The sequence below is a fragment of the Mus pahari genome, chromosome 2 (genome assembly GCF_900095145.1).
Source record: "Mus pahari chromosome 2, PAHARI_EIJ_v1.1, whole genome shotgun sequence".
NCBI classification, from domain to species: Eukaryota; Metazoa; Chordata; class Mammalia; order Rodentia; family Muridae; genus Mus; species Mus pahari.
In genome coordinates, this window is record NC_034591.1 from 129,413,890 (window position 1) to 129,426,022 (window position 12,133).

At 48.4% G+C, this 12,133-nt stretch overlaps 1 protein-coding gene across 1 annotated transcript in view; it reads left to right on the forward strand.

Annotated features, from left to right (window-relative positions):
- Positions 1 to 12,133, forward strand: part of Irak2 (interleukin 1 receptor associated kinase 2) — a 58,432-nt gene that overhangs the window by 24,638 nt on the left and 21,661 nt on the right. The window contains exons 3-4 of the mRNA XM_021190871.2: positions 5,389 to 5,532; positions 9,896 to 10,002. Of these exons, the coding sequence (XP_021046530.1) occupies positions 5,389 to 5,532; positions 9,896 to 10,002 (251 nt within the window). The remainder of the gene's footprint in view (positions 1 to 5,388; positions 5,533 to 9,895; positions 10,003 to 12,133) is intronic.

The following is a 12,133-nucleotide window of genomic DNA, read 5'->3' on the forward strand; positions in this document are numbered from 1 at the left end:
AAAAAAAAAAAAAAAAAAAGAAAAGCAAAACAAATGACTTAGGAGGAGGACCAGGGAGAGGAGAAGGGAGAAGAGGAGGAAAAGGAGGAGGAGAGGAGGAGGAAAAATTCGTGTAGCAGGAGAATCTGTCCTGTGTCACCGTGGGGAGGCATGGCATCAGGCAGACATGATGGCTGGAGTGGGAAACTGACAGCTTACACATGGAACCACTGAAATGAAGCACAGAGAACAAACTGAAAGGGGCATGAGTCTTTAAATACTCAAAGCCCATCTTCAGTGACGTACTTCCTTTAACAAGGCCCTTTAATAAGCCTCTCCCAAGAGTATCACTGACTGGTTACCAAATGTTCACATGCTCGAGATATTGGGGCTATTTCTCAGTCGGAGTGCCACTCAGGGTTCCACATAGCCCGGGCCGACCTCTCAAACTCACTGTGTAGCAGAGGATAACTGAGAACATCAGATTCTCCTGCGCTTGGCTCCTGGTGGTTGGCACTGTAGGTGTGCATTGCTGGTGGGTCGGTCCCAACCTGCTGTGCTGTGTTTCTGGTCTCATTTTGCCAAGCTCAGGTAAGCCCCCAGAACTCTGGGTTAGGGTGACTGTCACTCCATTGGAGGTGCAGGAGACTTGGAGGACCACGACCCTCCTTCCCTGGCTACCAGCTGGCTAGGGAAGCTGTGTCTGCCTCAGCCCAGGTCTACCTACCCCTCTGACGGTGTCCTGCCTTGGATCAGACTCTGGATCAGTACCTGTGCCCGATGCCCTTGAGAATTTAACCCCGGAAGGGAAAAAGAACTGTGGCCCTAGCACTGGGAAGCTGTCTGGGGGAACTCGGCCACCAGCTTGCTGCTCTGCTGTGACATAGGACATTCACCTTTTGCTCTTGGCCTCTCAGCTTGTGGCGGTGCTCCAGCGTCTTGTGTCTTCCTGGTGATTGAAAGAGTGGGTGGGGGTTGGGTGGGGGTGGTTTGCAGACTGAGCAGCAACAGGTTCCTGAAAACAGAAACAAGAGAAGCCACACTTTTCTCCATTTGGTTTTCACAGTGAGAGAGAGCAAGACTGGTTTGCACTGCACAATCCAGAACCTTCCTTGCCAAGAGGCACTGGCAACTAGGAAAGACAAATTAGGGTGTTCAATATCTTTCTTTCCTTCTCTTTTTAAACATTTCTATTTATTTACTTCTTTTGGTGTTGGGGGTGTGGGACCTGGGGATTCGTTGATGCTTGGCAAGCCCTGGACCTCTGAGACCTATTCTCAGCCCAAACGGTTCGATTCTCACTCACACAAGCTATTTATCGTTTGCAAATGGACAGCTTGATCTAACCCAAAGCTCCCTTGGTCAGGGGAATTCTCAGGAAGCTGATGGGGCCTGACGTAGTAAAGCCTGACCTGGGGCTGTCAGCTGACATTTGTGGTTGGGCGTGGCCCTGCAAGTGTCATTAGGTATCCCTGGGTGGTTGAGGACCTGTTAACCCTTAATGTGCTGGCAGGTTCCCTCCGAGCCTTCTCATGCCCTCCACCCAGTGTGTCTTCTTCCCACCCCAGTCCTGAATGTGACCCTGTGACACCCTGCCAGGTGCAGGCTAGGGCATGTCATTATAAAAAAAAAACAGGAGAGAGAGAAAGGATGGACTCTCCCTGCAATGAAAGCAAAGGAAGCTCTTGTATGCCTCATGGGCGGAGCTTGCAAAGGTCCCTTATGCCACACCACATATCCTCGAGCAGGAGACGCAGATTTGTGCTAAACAACAACAACAACAAAAAAAAGTCACAGGGGTTGGGCTGTGACTCCGTGGCTCAGTGCCAGGTACTGACTTCATTCCCAGCAGCTGGGAAAGAACAGAGTCACCAGGAATAGGACCCAGAGGTTAGGATGGAGTGACCTTTGACCTCTATATTACCAATGAAGAAACTGAGTCTCAGCCAGGCTTCACTCAGGAAAATGCCTTAGCTGAGGAGATGGTTCAGTGTATAAAGGCACTTCTTCACAAACTCGAGGACCTGAGTTCAAATCCCCGGAGACACAGGCACCAGTGTCTGTACTTATAGTGCCCCTAAAGGAGATGGGAGATGGAGGAAGGAGAATTCTTGGAAGTCCTCAGGCTAGCTACCCTGCTAAACACAGAAGAAAAACAACAAGGTGCCTGTCTCAAACTCTATCCACTCTCTCTATGATAGTCTTGGTGTCCATATTCACACACACACACACACACACACACACACACGAATGCTGGTGTGTGCATATTGTGTACATACACAATAATATATACAGAATGTAAAAGAAAAGATATATTATATGCTGGACCCAGGAGCAATGTGGGGGCAGGTGGGGTATCATTTCCTACTGTTGTGGGCATGGCTTCACCCCGAAGTCACAGTTGGGGGTTCTTTACCGGGGAGCCACCTCTGTCCTTCTGCTTCATACACCTGTCTGGAGTTGCTGCAGGTATGCCCGCTGAGGACCATGGGACTTCTACTCTAGGCTGTCTGGAGAGAGACAAACAACACAAGAAAGACAGTGTCCCTGGCTCAGTGCAGGCTGGATAAGAGATGTATGGAACAGCCTACCTCCTGGGGACATTTTTAGTATCTGCTTTTGGTCATTCCCTGTTTGGGCAGCTTGGTGGCGGGTATGCTTATGAATTGGCAGTTACCTCAGCAAATGGTTTTTGTTGACATTTTGTTACAAAGACTGTCTGTTCCCTTCCAGGGCTTCAGAGCCCGCCTGGTCTACAGACTGTGTGGTTTGGCTGCTGTGGGGAAGTGGCTGGCTTAGAGACTACATTCCAGGTGGTATGACCCAACAGATGCCAGTCCCTAAGCCCAGCCAGCACTTGGGGTTGGAGGCATAAGGATTAGAAATTCCCTCTCAAACATGGTTGGTTCGAGGCAACCTGGGCTACGAGAGACCCTTTCTCAACAAACAAAACAACAACAACAAAAACTCTAACCCAAATAACAACATAGTAACCAAACAAAATCAAAACACATTTGCTAAAGACCAGGATAGGAAGGAACAGTGCCGGAGTTTGAACAGTCCATGAAGAAAGAAACCCACGAGACTGGATTGTGGTGATGGAGCAGGTGTTAGTGTAATGGGATATTTCTTCCCTGAGCTGTGCTTGACCCAGGATCCTATGGTCCTATTCATCAAAGGCCAATCGGAGACAATGGCTTAAAATGAAGATGAAAGACTCAGACTCTGGATTTGATGACACAGTCCTTTAATCTTAGTAGAAGCAGGAGGAGCTATGTGAAGCCACTCAGTTCTACATAGCAAGTTCTAGGCCAGACCAGCCAGGGCTACATAGTAAGATTCTGTCTTAAAACAAAACAAAACAAAACATACATAGATCCTCTTTGGAGTACGGAAAAAGCATAAATAAACTTTATCAAGAATTACAGTTTGCTGGTTGGATGGCCTAGGGGTTAAGAATACTTCTGGGAGGACCTGAGTTCAGTTCCCAGCACCCACATTGGGTGGCTCACAGCTGTCTGTCATTCCAGCTCCAGGGGATCTGATACCCTCTTCTGGTTTCTGTGGGCACTGCATACATGTGGCAGCCATGTACACGCGCACGCGCACACACACACACACACACACACATTAAATAAAAATAAAGCTAGAAAAAAGAAAGAATTATTGAATCATTAGAAATAGAGGAAAAACAAGAGAAACCCCTGAGAGGAAGTGGCTTTCCAAAAGAGGAAAATGCTGCGAAACTTCCTTCTCTAAAATTTTTATAAGACCATTGCAGGAGCTAGACAAAGGCTGTGGTCATTGCTAAAAGACTGGTTAGTTCTTTATGCTCTGATGGGCAGAGCCAGCAGAGTCCCCACTTGCACCAGGAATGCTCCCTAGACTGATGTCCTCGTTTTTAGGCTGCCCACCCAGCTTGAGGTGGTTGAAACTCCTTTCCGTCCATCTCTGACTCCGACTTTGTTAACTTTTGTCTTTTTGAGGCAGGTTCTTGCTATGTAGTCCTGGCTGTCCTAGAATACACTATGTAGACCAGGATGACCTCAAACTCACAGAGATCCACCTGCCTCTGCCTCCCAGGTGCTGGGATCAAAGGTGTGCGCCACCATCCCTGCAGTTTCTCTTATTTGATGGCCCAGAACTCATAGAGAGTTCTGGCATGAAAGGGGGTTGCGACCATGGTTGGCTTATCCTTGTGTTTTGCCTGTGGCCCTGTGTATGCATCTCCTGCACACAGTGCCAGAGGAAGATAGAAGAGGGTGTGGGATCCCCTGTGAGCTTTCATTTTCGCACATGGGTCCACCCCAAACCAACCAAGAACCAATGACTTTTGTTTCTTTGCACGCATGCACGCACGCATGCGCGCGCACACACACACACACACACACTCAGAGACACACACACACATGTTAGCTCTAACACCTTTGAGTTGTATCCACCTCTATCACAATTTGGGTTTAGCTGAAGTGGGAATATTGAAGAATCCAGACTAAGGAGTTTAGACATTATCCAGGCAACAAGAAGCTATAGTGTTTCCCTTTAAGCAACGGGGATGTGATGTGGCCAGAACGGGCTCTTGCTGCCTGGTGGCAAAGGAAGGGCAGCCGAGCTGCTGGCAGGAAGGGTAAGCCTGGGCGCTAGCTGGAAGAGAGGAGAAAGCTGTTTGAAAGAACCTCAGAGAGGTCTGGATGAAAGCTGGCATGCAGGTGACCTCCGGGCATCTTTGAGGGTTCCCCAAACTATATATACTATGCAGAAGTGAGGATGTTTCTGGTAGGTGACTTCTGCAGCCAGCCCTATCAACCTGGGCTGTTTGATCCTCAGGGTGGGTGCAGAAAATCAAACCTGGGTCTTCTGGAAGATCACCAGTGCTCTTAACCACTGAGGCATCTCCCCAGTCCCTGTTTATTTTGCATGTATGAGTGTTTATATGCACATATGTGTACCATGTGCATGCCTGGTACTCACGGGGATCAGAAGGATCCCCTGGAACTAGAGTTGCAGACAGCTCTGAACTGCTATAGTGGATGTTGGGAATGGAACCCAGGTCCTCTGCAAGAGCAGTCAGTGCTCTTAACTGCCAAGCCGTCTTTCCAGCCCTGATGGTCTCCATTTTATAGGAGGCTCATGGATGGAAAGTGACTTTTTGGAAGTCACAGAACTACCATGACAGAAGGTGTGTGTGTGTGTGTGTGTGTGTTTCAGAATGTCAGAGCCAAACCACATGGCATTGTCATAGCCCAGTAGACATATGAGCAAGTCATGACCCAGAGAGAACAACTCAGGAGGCACAGTGAGAATTTGTGCTGGAGGCAGGGCTGGACCTCAAGTCTCTGACTCGCAGACCTACCTCTCCATAGCTTCCTGGTCGTGGAAAGTAACACCATCTTCTATACCTTGTTCCAGGGAAGCCGGCTCCTGAGAGCACATCTCCGCTCCCAGCCTTCCCAGAGGCTGTGAAGCCAGGGGCTGTGGCTACTTCTAGAAGAAACCTCAAGGATGAACAGGAGAAGGTCCGGCCTGTGAAGCCACACTCCTTTCTGGACACAGGTGCTCCCCTTCTCTCCCTCCTCCTCTTCTGAGTTTTAGACTTATTCATTTTATGTGTATGGGTGCTTGGCCTGACTATGCGTATGGACTACTTGTGTACAGTGGAGTCAAAAGAGGTCATCAGGTTCCCTGGGATTCTCTAGGGATGGTGGTGTATCACTATGTGAGTGCTAGGATCAAACCCAGGTCCTCCTAAAGAGCAACCAGTGCTCTTAATTGTTGAGCCATCTTTTCAGACCCATGGGTATTATTTTTTTCTTTTGGGGGTATGGTGTGTGTGTGTGTGTGTGTGTGTGTATGTGTGTGTACATCAAGTCACACTGCACAGTGAATTAGAAAAGGGGAGATATCCAGGTGTGGTGGTGTATGCGTGCAATCCTAGCTATTCGAGCATCTGAGACAGGAGGACCTTGATTTTGACTCTATTCTGGACTGCATAACTGGGTGGCTGTTATCTGGCTTTCCTCAGGAAGCTGAAGTCAGGGATCCCTGTGGCCCATGACAGTGTCTGCTTGGTATACACACGGCCTGGCTTTAGTCCTCAGCTAAATGTTTATATAGTGGTCTTTGCTAATTTGTGGGCTCTTCTTCCTACCCTTTATCCCCCACCCCATCCCAGTTTCACCCTCATCAGTAGATAGGAGGGAAAGAAGGATGGGAGAGATCCATAAATCTAGTTTCTTTCCTCTTTGAGCATGACTACTAACAAACTGTAACCAACCCTCCTGAGTGACCAACAGCCACCAACCCCACTTCTCGGGGCAGTAGAATTTATATACCTTCTGAATCCTTCCCAGGATTCCGAACATCACACTATCTGCAGAAACTATCTGCAGCTGGCAAAACCATGGCTCTGTTAGAGCACGAGGCAAATCATAGTCAGCTGCTGCCACGCAGCCCGATATCCCCGCACCTGGGCTTAAAACAAAAACATATGCTTCTGTATATTTTAAAGAAGCCAAAATTCCAAAATTCTCATTACAGTGTTAAGTTTATGAATACCATTTTCAGAGTGGGGCAGGGAGGGAGAGCTGAGGATCGAACCCTGGGGGTTAGGCGTGCAAGATGAGTGCTCTACCACCGAGCCACTCCCTCTTCCATCAATTTCAGCAAAAGAAAAAATACGCATTTGCTCAAGGTGATTTAAATCATGGGGTTTGAGCACTCCTGCCTCCCCCATACGGCATATGCTGCTGTCCCAGAGCCTCGAAGAGAGCACTGTATGTGTGTCCAGCCTCTCATGCTCAGCCTCGAGCTGAGGGACAGTCTGCCAGATGACAAGAGGACACCTAGCAATGGCTTCCCGGGGGGGGGGGGGCTCATCCTTACCTCCTGTAGCCTCTGGCCTGCAAGCTCAAGATCCCAGAGCCATGAAATGCAGCTCATTGAGGAGCCTGAAGCCAGCCAGTCCTGCATGGAGAAGTCAGGGTTAGGGGTTCGGGCCCAAGGCTGACCCACCGGTGCTTACATTCCCTCTCAGCCTCCTCATTTCTGAGTTCCTCCATCTGTAAATGGGTAAGAACAGAGCCCATTGTATCCTATTGCAGAGAATCAGGCACCTTAGCTGGGTGGAAGCAGAGGTGTGTGTGTGTGTGTGTGTGTGTGTGTGTGTGTGTGTGTGAATGAAAATTCTAGGCCAACATGGTTTCTTTAGGCATGCGCCTTTGCAGATACCACATATGGATCTGTGTGAGGGGACAGGGAAATCCAGTTAAAAACAACTCCATAGCCAGTAGAAAGGTGTGCAAAACAACTGCCCATGGAATCCACAGCTGGGCAGGAGAATCATTTTATTTCCCTCAGCTGTTCCTTACTTTCCTGCTATAGTAATAAAAGACTATCCCTTTCCCATATCGAGAAGCAGGTTTTACAGACGCAGAGGCAGATGTTAACACCTCACGGCCCAATATCCAATTCTGATCTCCCCTGCAGGCCACCAGGATCTCCCAGGCATTCCAGAGCAACAGGTCCGTGGCCCTTACCGGATGCCCGGCTCTATAGTATGTTTCTTTAGTCATCATAGGGGATGCGTGTGAATGGTCGCTCAGGTCTGAGTGCTTGGAAGACTGGAGTGGCACAGCTCATTTCTGGGCAGGCAACACCAGTCAGGTCAGGGCTGGCTGTCACATCCTCACAGATTCTAGCTGGGTGGTGGGGATACACGCCTTTAATCCCAGCACTTGGGAGGCAGAGGCAGGTGGGTCTCCAAGTCTGAGGCCAGCCTGGCCTACAGAGTGAGTTTCAGGATAGCCAGGGCTACATAGAAAAATCCTGTCTCAAAAAAAAAAAAAAAAAAAAAAAAAAGAAAGAAAGAAAAAGTATGAATTCTATAGCTTAAGGGGCCAGGGGAGGAACTAGTGTAGACCTTTGTGCTCTCTACAGTTTCTATATCCAGTTCCAAAGTCAGGGTTGCATAATGAGACCCCATCTCAAAAAAGGAAGAGGAGGAAAGGTGTGTGTGGAGGGGGCCCCGGCAGTTAATGCTAGGTCAAGGACTATTTCCTGTAACTAAAGATATCAAAGGAAGGGGGAAAAATGTGCTGCCCTATGAACCTCAATTTCTGACAGGTCCTCTGACGGGGGCCAAACTGCTGTTCCTTTGCCAAAGAAAGATAATGAGTGGGGAGGTGGGGGAGGTGGGGGAGGAGCAGGCGGTGCCGGGGCCTCTTTCTACTTTCACCATTAGCCTTTGTATGGCTCACTTTCCTGAGTGGCCCTGGGGAGCAGGTGTGCCACTGGGGCCACTGGGCCTGTCCCCACAATCCCTCCCACAGAAGCGGAAGTTCTATTTTTGTAGTTGAAACAGGAGGAGTTATTCTTTCCATTGATTACTGAGGCCACTCAGCCCTGGGAAAGCCCCAGATTTCAGGCTTGTGGGCTGTCCCGGGAAGTTGCTGTTTGAGGGCTTTTTTTATTTTAGAGGAAAAGCTTGGGCACTTGGAGAGTTGTATTTTGAGGACTTTTATGTAGAGATGAATGGGTCCTGCGGTGTGTCCCCGACCTTCCATGAACCTGTGCAGCGCTCCGCAGACAGGAAGTTACACACTAGGCCCTCTGTGATCCCTTGTGGCAACAGTGTATGTAGTGTTTGTGGTGTAGTGTGTGGGGGTGGTGGTGTATGTTGTGTGTGTGGTATGGTATGAAGTGTGTGTGTGTGTGATGCGTGGAGTTTGGTGTGTTTATGGGTGTGTGTGGTGTGTGTGTGTGGGTGTGTGTGTGTGGTGTATGTCGTTTGTGTGATATATGCTGTAGTATGTGTAGATTCTTATTAAAAACCTGCAGTGTCGGGCTGGCAAGATGACTCAGCAGGTAAGAACACTGACTGCTCTTCTGAAGGTCCCGAGTTCAAATCCCAGCAACCACATGGTGGCTCACAACCACCTGTAATGAAATCTGATTCCCTCTTCTGGTGTGTCTGAAGACAGCAACAATCAACAGTATATTTAATCTATAGTAATAAATAAATCTTAAAAAAAAAACTGCAGTATCCATACAGACAACGAAAGCAGTGCATTGAAGGCTCTGTGTTGCTGTCCAGGTTGCAAGCATGGCCCGTGGTTACTTCATTGGCTGGGCTACTCTGCCTTGCCCGGCCATCTGGGGAAACCTTAGACAATTCTTTGACAACATTTAAAAACTGGAAAATGTTGGGACAGGTAGTGGTGGTGCAAGCTTTTAATTCCAGCTCTCATGAGGCAAAGGCAGCCTGGTCTACAGAGAGCTCTAGGGTAGCCAGAGCCACACAGAGAAACCCTGTCTCAAAAAACAAAAACAAGAACAAACAGACCAACCAACCCACTCAAGGAGACGGTCCGTGCTCCCACCAGTCAGCTTGACTTCTGGTGACCCAGCGGCCACTGAGCAGGGTACCAGAGTCTATCTATGGATACTTGAGTCCCTTCTGCAAAGTAGCATGATAGGTGCTTGAGTCAGCCCTGGCTACTGGTACCCCCAGGATGGAGGTGCCTGGGTATTTACTGAGTGAGGGAGGAGCCTTCCCTCCCCCCTCCCTCAGTACCCTTGGTTTCCCCAGTCCTTCAGGCCATGCCAGGTGGAACACCATCTACTGTGGAACCACACTGGAGGTTTCTCTGTGTCCTCTACCAGGCAGTGGGACAGCACAGGGGCATTCCCCCATCCTGCGACCTGGGCTGCTCAGGACACCTCCCACTTCTGGGTCTCCTCCTGTCATTCAAGATGACAAATTGCACCTGTTGCAAGATGTCACCAGGCTTAAATGAAATGACACCCATGAAGCTTGTCGGCTGGCACTCGGTGTCAGGAGGTGACAGCACTGACTAAGGGAAAAGCTGTCTTTGGGATGAGTCCCCAGGCAGAGTGTTGACCATATCGTCCTTTCCAGGGCCCACCATGGCTGGGGCCCAGCAGCAGGCCTCATGTCAGCGTCCGTGCAAGGCGGATGCGCCTTGTTCCCTGAAAACTGATGCACCCGACTCTCCCCAGTCTAAGGTAAATCCACCCTGTGCTTCTATCCCAATTGTGTCTTGGCTCTTGGTCCTCTCAGAAACAGTTTCTTCATTCCCTGAGACCAGTGTGGGGGTGGGGAGGACAAGGGACCCATGAATGTCTCTCCAAGCTTCTGAGACTAAGGATACTCATCAGAGAAATGAGGGGTGTGTGCTGCACTGAGTTTGCAGGTCTTGGTGGGTTGGATCTTTGGGGCTTTATTCAGGGCCCAATGAAGTACCCTAGTACTGAGTCCCAGCCCAGGCCAGGATTCAATTTTTGCCACATTGGGGATTGAGCCCCACATTCAACCACTGAACCATAACTACAGCCCCCTTTTTTGTTTTTTGTTTGTTGTATTTGTTTTATTTTTGAGCAAGTGTTTACTAAGGGTCACAGATAGGCCTTGAACTTGTGATCCCCCTGTCTCAGCCTCTAGTGGAGCAGCTGGGAGGACAGGCTTTCACTATAAACTCGATAGGACCTTTGTTTTCTTCCTTCCTTCCTTCCTTCCTTCCTTCCTTCCTTCCTTCCTTCTATGTTTTTTTGTTTTGTTTTGTTTTTGTGTTTTTTTGTTGTTGTTGTTGTTTTTTGAGACAGGGTTTCTCTGTGTAGCTCTGGCTGTCCTGGAACTCACTCTATAGATCAGGCTGGCCTCAAACTCAGAAATCCTCCTGCTTCTGCCTCCCAAGTATTGGAATTAAAGGCATGTGCCACCTACTGCCCGGCTAGGACCTTTGTTTTCAATGGCCCTATGTAAGCAAGACCTGAACCAGTACCGCCTTCACGGGCAGTTACAGGAACTAGTTTACAACTGCCCAGTTCTCTCCACTTTCTTGACAGAGTTGAGCAACAGTCAGAGTGGTCCTGCACTTTGACTTGGGTTCCAGAATGTTCTTTGACTTTATTCCTGTGGGTACTTTTACCCTCATTTGCTAATGCTCCCAGAAACTGTGGTGACTATATTGGTAATAATTCACACTGGGTTAGAAATGAAAGCATCAGTTTGTATACAGCTCAGTGGTATAGCCCTGGGTCCCACCCCAGGCAAGGGGGATGGGGCAGGGGAAAGAAACAGCTTTTTACTCTTTTGAGGCAGGGTTGCATGTAGCCCAGGCTGGCTTCAAACTTTCTGTATAACTGAGGATAACCTTGACTACTGCCCCTACCTCCCAAGTTACTGGGTTACAGGCATGTGTCACCACACCCAGTTTATGTGTGCTAAGGATGGAACTCAAGGCCTGTGCCTGTCAGGCAAGCACTCCACCAACTGAGCTGCATCCTTACTTATTTTTGAGACAAGATCTCACTAAGTAACTCGGTTTGGATTTGAATTTGTGAATCCTCCTGCCTTTGAATCCCACATACTGTGGTCATGGACATGAACTAGCATGCCCAGCCTTTTCTCCTAATTTGAGAAGATAAAGACCTTGTGGTCAATCCCAGCACTTGGGAGGCAGAGGCTAGGGTGTGTACAGTGAGTTCAAGAACAATCCCTGTTTTTTTTTTGTTTTGTTTTGTTTTGTTTTTTTAAGATATCAAGTTTGTTCTTGAGAAGTTGAGGGTTTGGGCTTGTCCCTGGGGGGAAAAGCAGCAACTCCTGGGCTGGTTAATAAATATCTCCTGTAACTTAATCATGTTCAGAGATGGTTGAATCATTAAGGACCTTTAGGGCCAGCAGTTGGAGGACAGGCAGACAGGTTGTGGGTTAGCCTGGTCTACAATGTGTGCTCTAGGCCAGCCTATCTCAAGAAACCAAAACCAAAACCAAAACCAAAACCTTCAGGGGCTGGGGAGATGGCTCAGTGGTTAAGAACATTGGCTGCTCTTCCAGAGGTCCCGAGTTCAATTCCCAGCAACCACATGGTGGGTCACAATCATCTATATGATCTTATGCCCTCTTCTGGCATGCAGATGTAAATGCAGATAGTACTCATAAGTAAATCTTTAAAAATTATTTATAAAAAGTTTCTATTAACCTTTGTTTTCTTTTCTTTTTTTTTTTAAAATATGCATCTATTTTTTTAAAGATTTATTTATTTATTATATATGTAAGTACACTGTAGCTGTCTTCAGACACTCCAGAAGAGGGTGTCAGATCTTGTTATGGATGGTTATGAGCCACCATGTGGTT